The 21987-nt window shown below is 42.2% G+C and overlaps 1 protein-coding gene and 1 long non-coding RNA gene across 5 annotated transcripts in view; one reads left to right on the top strand and one right to left on the bottom strand.

Annotated features, from left to right (window-relative positions):
- BEGAIN (brain enriched guanylate kinase associated) overlaps window positions 1-16580 on the bottom strand; it is a 205462-nt gene extending 188882 nt beyond the window's left edge. For 2 of the 3 annotated variants that reach the window (XM_033951536.1, XM_033951538.1), the window contains exon 1: window positions 16454-16580. In XM_033951536.1, coding sequence (XP_033807427.1) covers window positions 16454-16467 — 14 coding nt within the window. In that variant the 5' untranslated portion in view covers window positions 16468-16580. The remainder of the gene's footprint in view (window positions 1-16453) is intronic. The other variant, XM_033951537.1, reaches the window with a different exon arrangement.
- LOC117363571 overlaps window positions 1-16608 on the top strand; it is a 30164-nt gene extending 13556 nt beyond the window's left edge. For both annotated transcript variants that reach the window (XR_004540097.1, XR_004540098.1), the window contains exon 4: window positions 16479-16608. This is a non-coding gene — a long non-coding RNA (uncharacterized LOC117363571). The remainder of the gene's footprint in view (window positions 1-16478) is intronic.
- Window positions 16609-21987: the final 5379 nt, after the last annotated feature.

The raw sequence follows: 21987 nt of genomic DNA, 5'->3' as shown, positions 1-21987 counted from the left end.
TCTCCTTACGAGAGGCATAGAGGGATATGGGTGACTAAAACTACATCAGGTGTATACCTGACTGGGCCTCCGCGTGTGCGGATCGCCGGACTCGATGGACCATGGGTCTGATCCAGAGATGGCAGTTCTTATGTTCTATGTTATGTTCTTAATGCATAAAATTAATGCATGGTAGCTGCAAATCTAACACGGCAACAATTCGAAGCATGCCTGGAATTTTCCATTGCCGACCATTTGCATTAGCATGCAGTACTTATGTTGCAGTTAGCGTGGGAGCCACTTAAAGCTAAATTCAAGAAATGGTGATAAAATTTAGGAGCTGGGATGTTGCGCACTATGCATGAAATCTATAATGACGGTTCCGCGCGGAACTGTCGTTTTAGAATATTAGAATTTAGGGGCTCCTTTTACAAAGGAGCGCTAGCGTTTTTAGCGCATGCACCGGATTAGCGTGCGCTAGCCAAAAAATTACCACCTGCTTAAAAGGAGGTGTAGCGGCTAGCACGCGTGGCAATTTAGCACGCGCTATTCTGCGTGTTAAGGCCCTAACGCACCTTTGTAAAAGGAGCCCTATGTGTCTGAGCTGGCATAAGTGCTCATGCCTAACCCTAAAGGCTGATGTAAGTTGTCACACCTATAATCTGCATATGTGACTGCATGACCTGCCTATTTCTTTCCTATGTCCATGCCCTCCTTGAACTTATGCACTCTGGAATTTGAATTATAGAATGACGACTATGGACAGCTACACATGTAACTGTAACTTGGTGCCAATTAAGGCCAATAATTAGTTGTTAACTCTAATTAACAACCAATTATTGAATTAAGTTGTGTGAGCAACTGATCTTCTATAAATTGCATGTGCAACTTTGCATGCTAACCTCCGTATTGTATATATGATGACTAAAATTATGTCATATTATGTTATGTGCAATCTTATATCCCAGGGATAAGCAGTTCCGGTCCTCGAGAGCCGGAGCCAGGTCAGGTTTTCAGGATATCCACCATGAATATGTAGGAGATGGACTTGCATGCACTGCCTCCTTGAGATGCAAATCTATCTCATGCATATTTATTGTGGATATCCTGAAAACCTGACCTGGCTCCGGCTCTCGAGGACCGGAATTGCCTACCCCTGTTATATCCCACCAAATCTTCATTAGAGTTCTAGGTGGGTTACATGCAACATATTGTTACATAGAATTTTGTATAGAGTTAAATATGTTACAAAGAATTATACATACTATATAAATCTATCAAAATGTTATTGAATTATACATACAGTCTGAGGTAATATATCTTAAATAGCAGCTGAATAGTAACATTGTTTTTGTTTTGGGTGACTTCCATTATTAGTTTGAGCTTCTTTGGACACTTGTGAGAACATGTTTCTATAGGTTAAGGCTGATTAGATCATTATCCACCAGTGGTTACCAAACCTGTCCTGGGGGATCCCCAGCCAGTCAGGTTTTCCAGGTATCCCTAATGAATATGCATGAGAGAGATTTGCATACCTGTCACTTCCATTATATGCAAATCTCTCTCATGCATATTCATTAGGGATATCTGGAAAACCTGACTGGCTGGGGGGTCCCCCAGGACAGGTTTGGGAACCACTGTTATCCGCATTCCTTGAGGAATCATCGCTGAATATCAAAAGTTGACTACTGCAATGCTTTATACATGGGATCTACCTTAAAAGAAATACGTAGACTGCAAATTCTTCAAAATACCACAATAAAAATAATTACTATAAGAAAAAAGTTCAATCACGTAACTCCCCTCTTAAAGGAAAAGCATTGGTTACCTGTAAATCACAGAATTACATATAAAATAGCATTACTCACACATAAAATACTAATAAACAAAGCTCCTGCATTCTTAGAAAGATTTCTAATCCTTTATACTCCTATAAAGTCTCTAAGATCCGAAGATAAATCTTTACTATTAGTCCCTTCATTAAAATTCATTTATTTAAGGAGGGACGCGATTTTTTTCCGTTACAGCCCTTCAAATTTGGAACTCGCTCCCGATCAATATAAGAGAAGAAAAATTACTCAGTAAGTTTAAAAGTCTTCTAAAAAGCTGGCTTTTTAAGGACGCTTTTAACTGAATCGTTTTTAAGGATACTTTACAGGGGACTAGCAGTACAGGTAAGCAAAAATTAAGTGGGTAAACTCCCCCAACCTCTTGTTTCATTACCTACCCTTTTTATTTGTTTACGAATTGTATTTAATCCTTTAGTGTTTTTTTTTTCTTCCCTCCCTTTCTCATATGTATTGTTTGGTAAATAGTACTAACTGACTAGTTTAATTATTATGACTATTTTGTTATAAATAAGTGTAAATCGCATTGGATTTGGATTTTGCAATCAAATCAAATATTTTAAACTAGTCTTTAAGCCCGTTACATTAACGGGTGCTAGAATAGATGTGTGTGTGTGTCTTTCTTTCTTTCTCTCTCTCCCCTTGGCTGCTGTCTGTCTGTCTATGTTTATTTGTTTTTCTCTCCTTGGACACTGGCTGTCTCTCCTTGGACGCTGCCTGAATGTCTTCCTTTCTGTCTGTCTCAATGCCCCCCTGTGTGTCATTCTTTGTGTCTGTGTCCTTGTGTCATTTCCCCGCCCCCCCAGAGCTAAGCTGTCTGCTTCCAGCATACCCCTTCCCCCAAAGCAGCCCCCTTTCCCCCTCCCCCCCGAGCAAAGCTGTCTACCCCCCAGCACACCTCTCCAACAAAAGCATCCCCCTGTACCTGCAGCACTGGCACGACACCCTTCAGCCAATCGTGAGTGCTCAGAGCGCGACAGGGAGCAGGGCCTGCAGCTTCTTTGGCGTCGGTGAGGAAGGAGAGGTTGGCCCAACTCTCCGCTATGTGCACTCAGCACAACCCTCCCACCAGAACAGCCCCCTTTCCTGCCTGCTCCATGGCCCTTCTTTTTCCTCTTCCCCTCCCGTTCTTCCCCTCCCTCCAGTCACCGCTGCCATTCCTATTTAAAACGGCCTGCTGAGGTTCGCGGCCGGCTGTAGCGAACCTCGCAGGCCGCTGTTCACCTCAGTAGCATGTTCCCTCTGATGCGATTGCGTCAGAGGGAACGTGCTACCACGTGGAGAGCGGCCTGCGAGGTTCGCTACAGCCGGCCGTGAACCTCAGCAGGCCGTTTTAAATAGGAATGGCAGCGGTAACTGGAGGGAGGGGAAGAACAGGAGCGGTAGCGGTTGTTGCGGGAGGGGGTGAGTCTGCGACGTGCAGGCCGTTGTGAACAGGAGCGGCAGCGGCGGCAGGACCATGAGCCCTCCTCCCGCCATCCGCTGCCAGAGCCGCTCCTGTCGCCCGATGCAGCTAACTGGCGCATATGCCTCAAGCCGCGGCCAAGGCTGGGGACTCGCGCATGCACACTCCTGCGGCCACAGACCTACACCGCACAGAACACGCAAATAGGAGTGCGCATGCGCGGCTAGCTCTTTATTATATAGGATAAACTTGGAACTTAGGGCTCCTTTTACGAAGCCACGTTAGCGGTTTAATGCGCGTAATAGCGTGCGCTAATTTGCCTGCCACGCTAGCCGCTACTGCCTCCTTTTGAGCAGGCGATAGTTTTTCGGCTAGCGCGGGGATTAGCGTGTGCTAAAAATGGGCGTACGGTAAAGCCGCTAACGCGGCTTCGTAAAAGGAGCCCTTAAATAAACTTGAAATTGGTATACTATGGTTATGTGAATTTCGATGGGAAGTGCGCCTCATACTTTTGTTATTTGGTAGTTGAATGATTTGCTGTGAGATGTCTTGTATTTTATATCTTTCAGAGTTGGGAATGATAAGGTCAGGTTGTTAGAGTTATGTTGGTCCGCAGATCTACATAACAGTTCAGAAAATCTGGGGAAGCTATTAGGGCCATCAGCGTATAGCGTTTTAAGTGCTACGCAGCATAGTTTGAATTCTATTCTGTTTTCTATCGGTAGCCAGTATAGTTCTATAAGTAGGGGTGTGATGGTCAAATCTTGATTTGTAGCATATGAGTTTTCTGCAGTGTTTTGTATCAGTTGAAGTTTTTTCATTAATTTCACAGAGATACCTGAGAGCAGAGCATTGCAGTAGTCTAGTACTGGCAATACAGTATAGTTGACTGAACTAGTATCCTGTAGTGCTGTTGGAAAAAGTAGGGTCTTACCGCTCTTAGTTTTTTGTAGTGTTAGAAAGAATTTTCAGACTACACTTCTCCCTCCTTATTCGCGGGGGATACGGGCAGAGCCGGACCGCGAATGGCGAAAAACCGTGAATATCCGGCACTGACCCACCCCCGCCTCCCGTCCGCCTTCCCCCAGCATCCTGGCCTTACCTGGTGCTCTAGCTGGTTTTCGGGGCAGGAGCGATCTTCCTACGCTCCTGCCCTGTGCAGATAGCCATTAGAAAATTGGCTGTGGGGAGTTCCCGTAGTCTCTCGAGAGTTTCTCTTAATCTGGCTAAAAGTACATTCAACCATGGAAGCCCACTTTTTTTTTATCAGATTGGAAGGAAAGTCAATTTTCAGATGTACCAACTGGGTAAATGGTTTTAAAACTTGTCCTTGTACTGTCACGGTAGAAGCACTATTATTGTTTCTTGTGTCCTTCAAGGAACTGCCATCAAGGCTCAGTGTTATCTGGGAGCAAATGTTAATCAAGAATTTTATGACCGGACTGATAAACTGAGATGTGGAATTGGGTCACTGTTAGGCCATCCTGAAGCCCCGCCACACGTTTCACTCCCAAATGGCTTTCTGCTGTGTGCATAAGATCCAGCTGTTCTTTCTTTGTTTTAAACTGAATTTTGTATTCATCATTTTGCAGTATAATAAAGAGAAAACAGAAAAGTAGCTGGAGATCCTGGAATGAGCGGTCCAGTGAAAGAGGCTTTAGGAAATTAAATATTAATGCTTGCAGGTCAAACAAGACCGCAGGAACAGGTCCAGCTTTTCTAATGAGCCTGTGCTGTTTCATTAAATTGGCCAACAAGCCATCTGTGATGCAGTTCCTTTCGCCAGTAGAATGTAAATTATTGCCTAAGAAGTGTTGAGAACAGGCTCGTTGGTTCAGGGCACTAATTTCTTTAATAGCTGTGTTTTCCTATCAACATAAGTGGTATATGGCCTATAATTTGGGTTTACAAAATAAAACGGTTGACCCTAAAGCTCCATATGAAAAGGGCAAGTCCAAATCAATCCTAATTTTCCCCTATGAGAGGCAGGCAAAAGTCAGATTGTTTTACTTAGAGAAATCAGAGCTACATCTCTGCACATGCAAGGGCGGTTTGCACTACCCCTTTTGATATAGCACTGCACAGTTACCCTCTCATTTCCCCTGTGGCCAATCTGATCGTCTCAAGCAGAAGGAGGAGTGAAGCACTTCACGCACGTCCTACACAGTTCAAGCAGTGAGTCTGACCCACCTCTTTTAGAGAATGACACGGGCACAAATTTCCCTCCACCCCCCCCCCGTCCCCGCCGGAACTCATTTTTCCATCCTGTCGAGTTCTTTTCCGGTTCCTGCCCCATTCCCGTAAGCTCCGCCCTCAAACACTTTAAAATCATAAGTGTTCGAGGCTTGTGAGGTTAAGGCAGGGCTTACAGGAATGGGGCAGGGACAGCGACAAAACTCGCCCAGCTGAATTAACAACCAAATCAACAGCTGCTCCAACAGCAGCTGAACTGGCAACCTTTTTCAAAGTAAAAGTAGACCACATCAGAACTGACACTAACAAAGGAAATACAGCGAGCTGCAGAGAAGAACTGGGAAACAGCACAAAATCAAAAGAGAGACAAGACCTTCCACAAACAAAATGCCCAGCGGATAGGTGCCGGGCGGAATTCTCCCCAATCACAGAAACAGAGTTAGTAAGATTCCTACCCCAATACACCAAGGCCCTTTATTACTTACTAAGGTGCACTAAGTGTTTTAGTGTGTGTTTGGTACGTGCTAAATCAACGTGTGTGCTAACTGCTAACTCATCCATAGGATAACATGCATGTGTTAGCATTTAGCATGCGCTAATATTTATAGAGCGTTAAAAAACATAGCGCACCTTAGTAAGAGAGGGGGCAAATATCAATGCTCATTAGATGTCTGTTCAATTTTCCTAAAACAAAATCCATCAGAAATATACTACAACTGTCTATTAGACTGGCTGAATTACTCACTAGAAAAAGGAACATTTCCCAAATGCCTAGAAAAAAATCATTCTAACGCTCATCCCAAAAGATCAAAATGGAAAAATGAATGATGTCAAGAATTACAGGCCAGTAGCTTCAATCCCACTTCATCTCAAGCTATTAGAAACCGTGGTAACAAATCAAATCACAAAGTACCTGGAACACCACAAACTATTACATACCACACAATTGGGTTTCAGAAAACACTGTAGCACTGAAACACTACTCAGTGCCCTGATATCCGAGATTAGAGCACACATGAGCATTGGACAACAAATTTTTGTACTACAATTTGACTTAACAAATCAATTCTGGAAGAGATCAAACCGGCTATTATCACTTGAAGCCCAAATGATGAAGTTACGACTGTCTTATTCTGGTCCCAAATAAGAACAAGAAAAAAGTTGGCTAAATATATGGAGAAAGAGAGAGACACCTCTCACCATAAACCCGGAGGGAAGGAGGTGATGAAAAAAAGGTTTTAGTGACTCTTCCATCTAACATCCACCAATGTGGAGGAGACCTCAGTATCAGGGAACTGTAATTCGTATATCAAGTTTGTAACAGTATCCCCGGGGCTGACAACTCTAGTAAGGACTATTTAAGAGCCCAAGGGAGTTTGCCTGATACATCATATTGTCTCCACCTTTAAGTGATAATGTGAAGTGAAAAAAATCAAATTTAACTCGAAAAACAAAATCAAAACCAAAAAAAGTGAAAAATATATAATTGTGTATAATTCATTCACCTCCTTCCCTCATGGATGAGTCCTCAATTTTCAGTAAACTACATCCTATATGTGTACCCAAATCTTTCAAAACATTGCACATTCTAAACAATGAAAGAATCTGCTCAAAAAGAGCATAGGAGGTAAGTTCTGAAAATAATTTACCCCCTCCGTAGCCTGAAACATTTCATAGCATTATTTTGGTCACACCATCAGAAGAGAGAAATCACTGGAGAAGGACATCATGTTTGGGAAGATCGAAGGAACAAGTCAAAGAGGGTGACCTGCAATCAGATGGCTGGACACGTCGAAAACAACCATGGGGATGACACTGGAGGACCTTTAAGGACTAGCACAAAACCGATGTCTTTTCAGATCCGCAATTCATCAAGTCACTAGGACTCGGACATGAGTCGATGGCATCTAACGGCAACAACAGTGCATTTGATGTGGTAGATCATCAACTCCTATGACTGATCCTAAACTTTCCAGGGATAAGCGGTAAAGTGCACACTTGGCTAGAAGGATTCCTAACAAACAGAACATACAGCATAAAAATGAATGGAGAAAGATCGGAAGAATGGTCAGCATCAAGCAGAGTACTCCAAGGCTCATTACTCTCCCCAATACTTTTCAATGCACTAATGTCAACACTAGGACACTTCTTAGACAAGAACAACCTCACTTCTCCTATACAGATGACATTACAATATGCAGTCCTTTCTACAAGAAAGAAAATAAGAGTAACAAATCAGTAGAGGAAGTAATTGGTCTAGTTGCCGACTGGGCTGACAACATGAAACTGAAACTACATAAACAAAAATTTTTTATTTTACTGATAAGGCCACCCAGAATCACCAATGATGACACTCAAATGGTGTCAGGTCAAAAGCGCGCCGGGACAAAGGCGTGCCCAGACAATTGAGTGCAGCGCGGAGGCATACGCCGCTCTAAATTACTGTTTTTAGGGCTCCGATGGGAGGGGGGCGGGAACCCCGCCACTTTACTTAATAGACATCGTGCCGCGTTGTGGGGGCGTTGTTGGGGGGTGTGGGGGGTTGTAACCCCCCACATTTTACTGAAAACTTAACTTTTTCCCTGTTTTTAGGGAAAAAGTTCAGTTTACAGTAAAATGTGGAGGGTTAAAACCCCCCACACCCCCCATAACGCCGGCGCGATGTCTATTAAGTAAACTAGGGGGTTCCCCAACAAAACCTCCCGTCGGAGCCCCTAAAAACTGTAATTTTGTGCGGCGCACACCTCCGCGCTGCGCTCAATTGTCGGCGCGCGCTTTTGTCTTTCGCGCCGTTGTCTATGAATCCACTCAAATAACCCTGCATAACACTCCACAAATACAGATCCTCGTCATCTTACGACAGCAATTGGTTCCAACTGACAGGTTGCAAGTCGATCTGGACGTAAGTCAGCCTATACTAACTACAGTATTTTTTTACCCCTCCCCACCTACCTTTTCCCTGGTGGTTCAGCGGTGATGGGTAAAAAATAGTTAGTATGGGCTGGGCTGGAATGGGAGATGGGGGAAATGCGTCGTAAAGTCGAACCATCGTAAGTTGCATAGGTTGTAAGTCGACAAGGAACTGTACTGGAATCAGAACTAAGAATCCTAGGGATTATATTCAACAACAGCCTATCCTGGGAGGCATAAACACAAACATTAACCAAATATTCACAACATTAAGAAAACTGAGACAAATTCGGCATTGCTTTCACAAAGAAAACTTTCAGATCTTGGTTCAGTCACTGGTACTATCCCAACTAGATTATTGCAATGTTCTTTATGTAGGATGCAAAAAAAAATAAAATAAATAAATACCCCCCCAACAAACCATTCAAAATGTAGTAGACAGAATTATTTTCTCAACAACTAAATATGACGAAATGACACCCTTCGAAGCAAGCTGCATTTTTAAACGATGTTCACTAATCTTCTTAATCTTCCATGGTGAAACACCAGACTACTGTTGAATTTGATAGAAATACCACCCAATGACAGATATAACCAGATCAGTAACCATATGAGAATAAGATTCCTAAATCCTAGAGGAATCAAATACAAAACTATTCCTTCTACAACCTTTCCATAACTGGCAGCAAAATGGTGCAGTCCTTTACCAGCACAATTAAGGAGCACCTCCGCCTACCAAAACATTCATAAAGACCTAAAAACTGATCTATTTTGAAAATATCATCCCCCCTCCCCCGACACACACAAACAACAGGTTACGCCCGACAGAAACCAAACAAGACACAAACTACCTCTTCCATCTTGATAGATGATCAAACTCTCTACATACTCATCACCCCACAAACCAGGGAAATGACACTCATCCCAGAACCTGTAATTTCAAAATTACAACACCAGATATGGACAATCTTCTCTCCAAAACATGTATTAATAACATGCCTACACGAACACAAACCAAGATATCTATGTCATGAACCCCATTGAAATAATGTAAATCCTGGACATGGCCAGGCTCTTCTAAATTGTAAATTGCATTGAACTCCTTCTGGGGCATATTAGTAATCCATAAATAGTTATGTAATATAACACACATAAGATAAATATTTTTGCAAGATATATGAGGTAATTTTATAAAGCTTTTTCTGCAAGTTTGTTTTACATGAGGAAAATGACTTTTATAATGCCAGATTAGTAGAGGGCTTGTAACACATATATTAAAGAATTCAAAATACACTCACTGGGAAAGAACAAAGTATGGTCAGAGGTTTCCAAAGGCCCATTGGCTTGATACCATCAAGAATGACACGGGAATGAACATCAAGCAATTGAAAGAAGCCCTGGAAAACAGGGAAGCATGGCGAGGACTGGCCTACAGAGTATCCAAGGGTCAGACACGACTGAATGGATAGTAACAGTAGCAGAGATATTCAAATATTTGTGCTCATCTCTGGAAAAAGGTGACTGAAGGCTCCAGAAACAAGAAATGAGATTTTAATGAATTCTGTTAGAGCGAAGAATTTGTAACACAACAGTCCAAATACCATCTTTTCATGAGAAAAAAATGAAATAAAGTTACAGAGACTCAAACATATAACTTTTGCAGACTGCTTATGGACCCAAGACACGAAAAATCAGCCATTCTCAACCTTTGGGATTCTCAGAGATGGTCACATTTGTGCTGGCTTTTACAAAGTTACAGTAGAGGTTTCTACCATGGGCCGGCAAGTTAAGGGCTCTCACACACTTAGGAATTGGAAACATTCTGGCCAGCCTATGGCTGACATATTGCTCCCTTGACCCATACTCATCTAAACACAAACAAACTGTGGAAACTACAATGTTCTTGACTTTCCTTTTATTTCTTGCAAAAATCTTCAAACAGTGTTAAAAACCTGTCCACATTGATCACATTGAAATTTGTCGGACCCGACATGGACCATGTTTCGGCAAACAAGCCTTCCTCAAGGGTCCAAGAAGGAAGTGTTGATGAAATATGAAAATGTGGAACTAGTTTTTCGACAAGTGAAACTCTCAGAATGGGTCATCGAAATTGCGAACGTCTCTTTCTCAGAAAAGTTATTATCAAAACCATTGGAAAGACCTTTCTTGATCAAGATAAATTACTCTCTCGCTACCAAACATCCCATTTCTGAGAAGATTCAAAGAACAGGCAGTATGTTCTCAACGAAATGCCTGGCTGTAAGAAAGAAGCTGGCTTGATCATCATCAATCTGGTTTCAGACAATACTCATCTCCCTGCCAGATGATCTCCATAGAAACCATAATGGAGGGACTGGCTTTGGTGCTGGTGATCTTGGATTTCTCAGCAGCAATCAGTATTGATAATCACACCATTATGCTCTCGGGGCTGAAAGAAGCTGGTTTGAGAGACAAAGTACTAATCTGGTACAAATCCTCTATCAGACAGGCAGCAATCATACCTTGCAGTTACTTCATCCTCGTCAAGGGCTTGAATCTGATGAGCCCCACAGGTACTCGTATCTATATAGTTGCCTGTTTTATTCAATGTCTACCTCAAGCCAGTGTCATAGTAAGGGGGGGAGGGGCGGTCCATCCTCCTTTCCCCCGCCGCGCGCATGCTGCTTCCCTTCTCCCATACATCTGAAACGTTCCTGGCGCAAGCAAGCAACCCCCAACCTGCAGTCAGCGTTGACTCTTTCTCTGACTTCACTTCCTGGACCCCGCCTAGGAAGAGCCAAAGCTGGCGTGAAAGCAGCTTGAGGTTGGCTGCTCATGCCAGGAATGCTACAGAGGTACAGGGGAAGGGAAGCAGCATGCGCACGGCGGGGGGGGGGGGGGGGGGGAGGAAAGAACATGTGGAGGTGAGTGCGGAGCAGAGGGCGGGGGAGGGGTGCCACCGCCCCAGGCGCCTCTCACTCTCGCTACGCCATTGCCTCAAGCCACTAATTCTGTATTCATACAGATGATGCTCAACTTCTACCCATGGACCTGGAGTTGCCAATAGCTATTAAAAAAATCCAAAAAACAACCTAACTGCATAAGAACCTAAGAAGATAAGAATAGCTATACTGGGTCAGAGCAATGGTCCATTTAGCCCTGTATCCTGTTTCCAGCAGAGGCCAATCCAGGTCACAAGTACCTGGCAGAAACCCAAATAGCAACATTCCATGCTACCAATCCCACGGAGGACTCTTGAATAAAATGGTGGTTTCTCGGTCCTTGTCTTCAGGCGGTACAATACTCAGCGTTTGCGACTTTTGTCATGAAACTGCTATTCCTTTTTTGTGGCCCGAATCCTTGTAGGTTCCTGATGAAGGGGTTTTCTCTGAAACTGAGCTTGGTAGAACCGGTGCCAGCTACGGCCATTGAATTAAGATACCAAACGCTGGCCAAATATAGGGGCTAATGCCCCGCAGGACCGGCAAAGAGAAGTGTGTTAAAATTTAATTCTAAACCGTTGATGCACCGAAAAAGAAAAAAAATATTTTGCTGACTAACTACCACTGTGTTTTGCTCAGTTTGGAAGGTCGCTTGGGTTGAAGCCATTGGAAGAGTTTCTCCTCCTGAGGAAGCACACAGTTGCAAAACTCGAGTTGGGGGGGATGGGGGGGGAGAGGGAAGACTTTTGTTTCACGGCATTATGAGTATTTTAATGGTGTGACACTGGCATTTTTACTCATAGCTGCCTGTCTTATGACCAGCCGTTGGCACCACCGCGAGCATTTAAGTGGACATTTATTGTTATTCTGCTTGTGAATAAGAAACTGATTGTGGTGGCACAGACAATATAGGTGCAATGATGGTCTGATGGCAGCCTTTATATGGTTCACTTCACATTTGAACAAATAATAGATTGTGGGGCTGAGCACTATATCAGTTTTATGAAATATTTTTTGTAATTACTAACTGTGATTTAGATATATATACATTGAAGTAGTATCACAGGTTATTATATAGTTACTCTCATAAATATATATTATAAAAACATAGTAACATGATGGCAGATAAAGGCCAAATGGCCCATCCACAGTAACCATTCTCTCTTCCTCTCCCTATTGGCTAAGGCTCTTTATACCTGCATTGTGATGTCATAGAACTTTAGTAAGATTGAAACATAGAATCATGATGGCAGATAAAGGCCAAATGGCCCATCTAGTCTGCTCATCTGCAGTAACCATTATCTCTTCTTCTCTCTAATAATAATAATAATAATTTATTTTTGTATACCGCCATACCCAGGGAGTTCTAGGCGGTTCACAACAAATAGATGAGTTACATACAGTGCAGTTGAAAAAGAAGAACATAACAAGACAATCAAAGGGTCAAACTAGTTTACATTGACAATTTAAGTAAGGAAGGACTAATACAGAGCATAAACGGTATTTACCGTAAAAGAGTACAATTGAATTTGAGAGAAGGGGGAGCAAAGCATATTGTATGAGAGGAGGGGGCAGGAATCATTGGGAGGGGGGAGGAGGAGGGGGAAAAAGTAAAGAAAGGTGGGCCGTGTTGAGGGGGGGAGAGAAGGAATTGGTCTGATGCAGAGAAGAGAGTTCGATCTGTTTACTAATGAGGAGAGGGGGAGCGTTAAGGCGGAAGAGGGGAGCATTAAGGATTTGGTTCATTGAAAAGTAGAGTTTTGAGCTTTTTTCTAAAATGGAGGTATGAAGAGGCGTCAAGTATAATTTGGGCGAGCCATGAGTTTAGTTTGGCCGCTTGAAAAGAGAAGGTTCATTCAAGGAATCTTTTAAGATGACATGCTTTCAGTGAGGTGAAAGCAAACATAGTTATTCTGCGGGAGCTCTTATTATTATAGTTCAGGTTGAAGTGGGGGTAGAGATAGTCAGGTGACATACCCAATACGGTTTTGTAGCAGATGCAAGAGAACTTAAATAGGATCCTGGATTCGAATGGCAGCCAGTGCAACTTGTGGTAGAAGGGGGATATGTGTTCCCATTTCTTCAGGCCGAAGATAAGGCGGATGGCGGTGTTTTGGACCAGTCTCAGAGATCTCACGTGCCTATCCCAGGCCCTCTTATAGAAACATGATGGCAGATAAAGGCCAAATGGCCCATCCAGTCTGCTCATCCGCAGTAACCATTATCTGATCCTCTCTCTAAGAGATCCCACGTGCCTATCCCAGTCTTTCTTGAATTCAGACACAGTCTCTGCCTCCACCACTTCTTCCTGGAGGCTGTTCCACGCATCTACCATCCATTCTGTAAAAAAGTATTTCTTTAGATTACTTCGGAGCCTATCACCTCTTAACTTCATCCCATGCCCTCTCATTCCGGAGCTTCCTTTAAATTGAAAGATACTCGACTCATGTGTATTTACGCCACATAGGCATTTAAACGTCTCTATCATTTCTCCCCTCTCCCGCCTTTCCTCCAAATGGTGCTAGCCATGGGTCAATGGACACTCTTTTGGGATATGGAAACAGAGGGTAGGAATGACTGAAGATCACATCTACGTTATTTGGATGTAGGAAAGAGGATGAGGAAAAGCCCATGGAATTCTTTTTAAGAATCTTTTGGCAAGGGGGACGTGCTGGCTGTGCTAGTGAACAAAAGAAAAACAAATGAATGTCATCTATTGGCATTTCCTGTTTGGTTTTCAATTAAAATGCATTCCTACTTCTTTCTTGCCCTTATTACTATTAGTTTCTGTGTTCATGATATCTCCCAGTTGCCAGCCATACAAATCTGACTGTATGCAGGAGATCATACCTTATCCTTTGTGTTCTTACAACATAAGAGTTGCCATACTGGGACAGACTGAAGGTCCATCAAGCCCAGTATCGTCCTGTTTCCAATAGTGGCCAATGCAGACCACAAATATGATAATAATAACTTTATTTTTCTATACCGCCAACACCCAAAGAGTTCTAGATAAACAAGTGATTCACGTCTACTACTACACTCAGTATTTCATACACATTTAGAGATTATAGCCACGCCAACCTGCTATCCTTCCTCAGCCATGTTCCCATTGTTATTCCTGAGAAAATTCCAAGATCTTACAATACCCTATGTTGATTGACCCCTGCTATCTGTCCCTAGGAAGTCATTGCAATCATATCACAAGTTTAAGTAGCTTTGAGTGTCTCCCTTTATTGCCTTTATCGTGATGGGTAGATGAACCTTTACGTGTTCATACTTATATCAGTCTCCAAGTCACTCTTTTAACTTACCTCTTCTCCCTAGGACTGCTCTTATCATCATCCTCTTCATCTGGGACGTACAAACACATTAGCAACTTATCGATTAAAATGGATAAGATCTTATAATTATAAATTAGGAAAAAGATGTGTGAGGATTAATTGCATACTGGAAAATTGCTAGTAAATACAGTGGAATACAATAAACACTTCTATCTCGCAAAGTCTCATGTGAGTTCTATGCAATTTACAAGCTTCAAGAAACTGAAATAGATGGCATGAGTTTGGCTGAGGGGGTAGGAGTGATAACTGTTGAGTGCTGAGTGCTGGTCACGGACGTTTTCGATGGTCTGGTTTGTCTCATTTGGCACAAGGATGTTTTTCATTGAGGCATCTTGTGTGCCTTATGTAATTTTGCATTTTTGATGGATGATAGGGCTGGCTTGACCTTAAACGACGTACGTCGTTGATGCGACGGGTATGTCTTATGCAATTTGATTTAATATGTATGTATGTAGTTGGTTATAGTGTTGTCTCGATGTGTTTTGTATGATAAATGTTATGTTTTATTCCTTATGTTAATATGTAACTCGCTCTGGATATGGGCGGGCGATAACAAACAAACATGTATGAGAGATGACACAGGATGTATAGAGCAATGATGCGCCACTGCAAACTGCTTTTAAATTGAACTTCTCTAGAATAAAAGCATAACATCTTTAAGCTACGATGAAAAACAAGTGTAGGCAAACCCCCCCCCCCCCCCCGAAAGACCGTAAAGCATGCAAAATGACAAACATGCTGCAACCTGTCTCATGACGATTAATAACTCATTGGGTTAATTGCCACTAAAACTTTGGCAAAGAGAGTTCTGTGTGTCTAGCCAACATCTCTCATGACGACTGAAATCTGCCAGCTGGATGGCACTGCGCTGTCATCCTGTAACTCGTAACGCCTCCTGCGATATGACAGCAACGTGCTGTCTAGACCAATCGGCTTCTTCGGATTTCTCCGTGAAATCTTAGCAAGCCTGCCTGGATACTGTGCAAACGGACAGACCCACGGCGTTATCCAGAAGTAGCACAGCTCGGCCGGGCCCTGCAAACTGGGAAGTGGGCAACGACACCAGGGCTTTGTAAACTCTATCGGTGGAGCTCCTGTAAAGATGGATCTCTGCCACTACAGATAACATTTGTAGGTGTGTTGTTTTTTTTTTTTAAAGTGTGCTCTCACACACCCTCTTTCTCTCTCTCGCTCCCTCTTGCAAGACACACGAGCAGTGCTCCCCAAAGCAGACTTACACTTGGGTGGGAGATGGTAATTAACAGAATTAGCTCACAAAGTCAGCTCTTAATATAAAAAACCAATAAAGCAAAAACCACCACGATACACATTACAGTGCAACAGAACTGCAGACAGATGTGTTCTTCCTGCTACCCAGCAAATAAAGCAGACCTGGCACAACAGATAGACAGCGTTACATGTAAGCAGACCACAATAATTAGATGCCTTGCACTCCATCATATATCTTTTAAAACTATTCATGAATTATTGATCCTCTCCCCCCCCCCCCCCCCTTTGCATTTCAAATAAGCAAAGAATACTGTTGCAGGAGAAAGGTAGATGAATACTAACGTTTCTCCATCAACTCCGTGCACCTTGGTAATGAATCCATATTTGTGTGGAATTTCTATACTGAATTAGTCTGCCTGCAGGGTAGATTTACTGACACAAACAAATCCATTACACGTTGTCTATACATTATACAGCTTTCATCTTACTATATAATTCAGTAGCCCAGTCATATCTCTTTACCCTCAAATTTTGTTTTTTGTTTTTTCAGAATCTGGGCATTATATTTGGATCCCTAAATATTTTTCTCTCCTTAAGAATATGCAAATAAACTGTCTGACTTACCTTATTTTCTCCATTTCTGACACAGAGGCCTAGAAGAAATCAAACGATGAAAGTGGCTGGAGGCAAACATTCACTCAGCAGGATTTGTGCATAGTTTTCAGCCTCGCAGACGATTTTTGGCAAGTGTCTATGAAAGGGGGAGTACAGGATGCCACATCTGCATTAGCAGGAAATAACATTGACAGATAAACTCAGGAATAATGCAGCACGACGCAGAAAACCCTGTATACCCATGAGCCATAAGCAACAGAATGACTCAGTTGTAGCGCTGAGGCAGAAAATGGAAAAAAAAAAAAAAAAAAAAAGAGAGAAAGAAGCAAGTAACAGGTTACTCTGCCTATTGGATTTCAGAAACAAAAGTTGCAATACCGTGTTAAAGCATTTTAAGCCTGTGCAGTGCAGGGCTGCAGAAGCAGCTGATCCTAGGGACGAACTCTAATTCTCTCTAATATTTTTTCAGGGGGAGGGGACACATTTTCTGACACAGTGCACGCCAGGATAAGAGACTCGGCCAAAACAATTACTCTTTGAGTGCTGCGCTGCCTTTTAAAATATACCAGTACAAGGGAGGGAAGCTATCGATGTGTGCTACCATTAAGATGTGCTACTATACTGTTAACCCCAGCCCTGAAAAGAGGGGCAGCCTTCTCCAAGTTAGAACGTGCTATATTGCAGTTCATGAAAAGAAGACCACCCCGGCTATGAGTAATTAGATGTCATTGAGTTAGTGGTGAAATAACATGTCTTAATGGTAGCTCAAACTGATAAGAACATACGAATTGCCATACTGGGACAGACCACAGGTCCATTAAGCCCAGTGTCCTGTTTCCAACAGTGGCCAACCCAGGTCACAAGCACCTGGCAGAAATCCAAATAGCAGCAACATTCCAGAACTGAGATTGTGATGTCATAATGCCTCATTCCACCAATGCCTAAGATCCAACCTCATCAGTGATGTCACAATGGCTTGATTGTCCTATACTTGGTTCACATAAGAATATAAGAATTGCCGTACTGAGATAGACCAAAAGTCCATTAAGCCCAGTATCCTGTTTCCAACAGTGGCCAACCCAGGTCACAAGCACCTGGCAGAAATCCAAATAGCAGCAACATTCCAGAACTGAGATTGTGATGTCATAATGCCTCATTCCACCAATGACTAAGAGCCAACCTCATCAGTGATGTCACAATGGCTTGATTGTCCTATACTTGGTTCACATAAGAACATAAGAATTGCCGTACTGAGATAGACCAAAAGTCCATTAAGCCCAGTATCCTGTTTCCAACAGTGGCCAACCCAGGTCACAAGCACCTGGCAGAAATCCAAATAGCAGCAACATTCCAGAACTGAGATTGTGATGTCATAATGCCTCATTCCACCAATGACTAAGAGCCAACCTCATCAGTGATGTCACAATGGCTTGATTGTCCTATACTTGGCTCACAAAAGAACATAAGAATTGCTATACTGGGTCAGATCGAAGGTCCATCAAGCCAACAGTGGCCAACCCAGGTCCTTAGTACCTAGCTAGATCCCAAGTAGTAAAACAGATTTTATGCTGATTATCCTAGGAATTTATTTATTTCTAAACTTTCTTGACTGCCTACAACTAAGCGGTTAACAGAATGAAACATTCACAATGGTTCAACAGGCAACACACAGAGTACTATCAGCACACCACAATGACATTTTAATGAAGGGAATTACATATCCTCAATCTTCAGTAATTATAAAGCAAAGATCATCATTCAAATTCTTGTTAGGTATCTCTCTACGACATAGCAGTACAAGAAGGTCTCCACATATAATTGAGTTTTTAACATTTTATTAAACTGTAGCCGGTCTAAAAAGGTCCTCAGGGTGCCAGGGAGAAGATTCCATAGTTTTACTCCCGCCATAGACATCATCGTTATTCTTGATTTAACATAAATACCTCCTCTCCTAAAGCTAGCAAAATTATCTCAACCGCTTTTACGAAGCTTTCCCCATTCCTGATGTTATATCCCCCCTCCCTTTTCTTTTTAAATTTTGTTTTTAATAATGTAATTATTGACCCTCCCTTCCCCCTTATTACCCTCAAGTCCATGTTAATATTTGTTAACTGTCTTTTTAATGTTCACTCTTCCCCCTTATATAATTATTATTTTACCTTTTATTTTATTTTTTTAGCATCGTAAACCGGCCAGATATATGCTGATGGTCGGTATATTAAAAATAATAAAACTTGAAACTTGATATCGAACAGTATTCTCCTTCACAGAAATCAATCTCATTGTGCCTTCAGAATAAACAGTGGATTTCCCTCAAGCCATCTCAATAATGGCCTCTGGACATCTCTTTTAGGAAATTATCCAAACCTTTTTTAAACCACGGATTCTGTAAACGGTGCATAAGTCAGCCAGCACCTAGAAAAAGAGCGCTGCTCGCATGCCAATCGCACTTAACAGAATCTTAGCTATCAGAGCCTAAGAAAAAACTTAGGCCCTCTCTTAACTAAGCTGCGCTAAGCGTTTTAGCGCATGTTTAGCATATGCTAAATCAACACGTGCACTAACCGTGAATGCATCCATAGGATAACATGCACGCAGTTAGCAGTTAGCGTGATTAGCGCATGCTAATATTTATCGTGCACTAAAAAGTATAGTAATAGAGGGGGGTTAGGTGCCGGTAATGTAGGCCAGGGTTTTAAATGCCTACACTTCTGGAGCCTAAGATTTTTGGAGCATTGCGCTTAGAAACGCCTAGTGATGCCTAAAGTCAGCTCCGTCCGTAAACACACCTACTTAGACCTTAAGCGATGCTAGGCACCATTTTTTTTTAAATGCGTTTTTAATCAGTTTTAAATGGTGCATTCAATTATACTCCATTGATATTTAGGGCCTCTTTTACGAAGCCGTTTAGCTCAGGCCGCTACGATAACGGCCCCGAAGCCCATAGAGATTTAAAGGGCTTCGGGGCTGTTGCCGCGCGGCAGCTGCTAGCACAGCTTTGTAAAAGAGGGGGTTAATTTTGGGAAAACAATTTGGGGTAAAATTAATGTTGTCTTAGGTGTCGCTATTCCGCTGTCACATGATGTGATTTTATTCGGGACATCGTTACAGTCCAAAAGTCCAATTGACAAAAATAAGGATAGACTTCTTGTAATAACTGGGGTTGCCATACAATTAATCACCAGAAATTGGAAAACTTGGGCTAGGCTGAATTTTACTTTTTGGTGGGAAACACTTTGCTTATATTACCGTTATGAAAGATTGTTAGCAGAGCAAAGTGGGCAATATAGGAAATTTAAGGAAATTTGGAGTCCATTGGAATCATTGGTTAAATACCTTTAATGGGTGTCAGGTCAAAAGCACGCCGGGACAAAGGCGTGCCCAGACAATTGTGCACAGCGCGGAGGCGCGCGCCGCTCTAAATTACTGTTTTTAGGCCTCTGACGGGGGGACTTGGGGGGTACCCCCCCCTTTACTTAATAGACATCGCGCCGCGTTGTGGGGGCGTTGTGGGGGGTTTGGGGGGTTGTAACCCTCCACATTTTACTGAAAACTTAACTTTTTCCCTGTTTTTAGGGAAAAAATTAAGTTTACAGTAAAATGTGCAGGGTTACAACCCCCCAAACCCCCCATAACGCCGGCACGATGTCTATTAAGTAAAGTGGGGGGTTCCCCAACAAAAACCCCCGTCGGAGCCCCTAAAAACAGTAATTTAGAGCGGTGTGCGCCTCCGCGCTGCGCTCAATTGTCCGGGTACGCCTTTGTCTTTCGCGCCATTGTCTATGAACCCCTTTAATGATTAGTGTTACTTCCCAGATTTGATTTTAGTTCCTTGCATTCAGGAAGGGAGGGGGAGGGGTAAAGAGATTTCAGTAATTTACAAAGTATGTAAGGGCTGTTTTTGGGGGGGGGGGGGTTGTTGTTTTTTTTTTAATTCTTGAATGTATTTCTGTTGCCCTTTTTTATATTTAATAAAATCAATAAAGAATTGGGGGGGAGGGGGGGAAAGACCTTAAGCGATGCTAGGCACCATTTTTTAAAAATGTGCTTTTAATCGGTTTTAAATGGTGCACTCAATTACTGTGCCAGTTAAAGCTGATTAATCTCCCAAACAGCCCCTCCCTTCCCTTTTACAAAACCGCACAAGAGGTTTTTAGCACTGGCCAGCATGATGAATGCTCTGCGTTGCTCCAATGCTCCTAAGAATTCTATAACTGTTGGAGCAGAGCATTCAATGCACCGGCTGTTGCTAAAAACCTCTTGCAACCCAATATTAACATTTTTTACTCTGGAAATAAGAGATAAAGGTCCAGTTTAAATATTTTTGGGTAAATAGGTATCTATGGTACCAACATACATTATTGACTGAGGAGAAGAGGATACAAAAAAAAAGGCAAATGCTGGTGACAAGTGACTGAAGTACAGTTAAATCAGCTCTAGAGAAAGCAGCATCCTACTCTTTTGATTATACTAATTCTTTTCCAGAAATATTGCAATGAATAGTTCTAGTATATTGGTCCTGGATAAGACTGGATTTTGGGCACACAAGGATTATCCTAAAATAATGTGAATACTTGAGATTTTGAGACCATTCAGATGACTGATATAGATTAGAATTTCTTCTCTGAATATCTGTTTTGTTAGTTAAATAACGATTTAATTGTCCTATGTGAGTGTCTACTGATATTGGTTTTAAGTAACTCATATTGGAAATAGCGTTTGATGCTTTTCAAAAAAGCCCCAAGGTTGCAAGTTCAATCCCCGCCTGCTCCCTGTGACTCTGGGCGAGTCAGTTAACCCTCCATTGCCCCAGGTATCACGGTAAGATTTTGATCCTGCCAGGACAGATAGGGAAAATACTTCAGAGTGCCTGATCACTATTCAATGAATTGTAAACTGCTTTGAGTGAATCTCTTCATGATAAGGTGGTTAATAAAAATTCCAATAAATAATTTTTTTTTAAAATGCTTATTCATTCCCATTATTATCCCCTTTGGGGCCCTTTTACTAAACTGAGACTGTGATGTCATAATGCCTCATTCCACCAATAAGAGCCAACCTCCTCTGTGATGTCACAATGGCTTCATTGTCCTGTACTCCCCTCTGTCCTCCAACCCAGCCAGCTGATTAACCATTTCTATTTCTTTGATTTTTGACCTTGGAAATGTAGTATATGTTGCTATTACTTATTTTTAGTTTATCAGGTACTTTAGCTAGATTGTGAGCCTTCGGAACAGATAGGGTTGCTTTTCTCAAGTACCTAATTTCATTTTAGTTTGATTAATTGTAAACTGCTTGTCAGCATAGCTATATCTCACAAGCTTCCTTCTAGCTTTTAAGGCAGTTATACATGTATTTCCAGTATCTTCTCTGACACTTTCTAATTTGGTTCTAATTTGGTTTTAATTTGGCATGGCCTATTGCATTACCATTACCAGGGTCAGACATAATATTATCCCATACATGCATAATCTCTCATGACATCTTGGTACCTTTATACCTGAATCTCCTGAAAAAGCTTCCTGCATCCCTTATGCACCATT

The sequence above is a fragment of the Geotrypetes seraphini genome, chromosome 7 (assembly GCF_902459505.1).
Source record: "Geotrypetes seraphini chromosome 7, aGeoSer1.1, whole genome shotgun sequence".
Classification (NCBI taxonomy): domain Eukaryota; kingdom Metazoa; phylum Chordata; class Amphibia; order Gymnophiona; family Dermophiidae; genus Geotrypetes; species Geotrypetes seraphini.
This window is presented reverse-complemented; position numbering and strand designations above follow the sequence as displayed.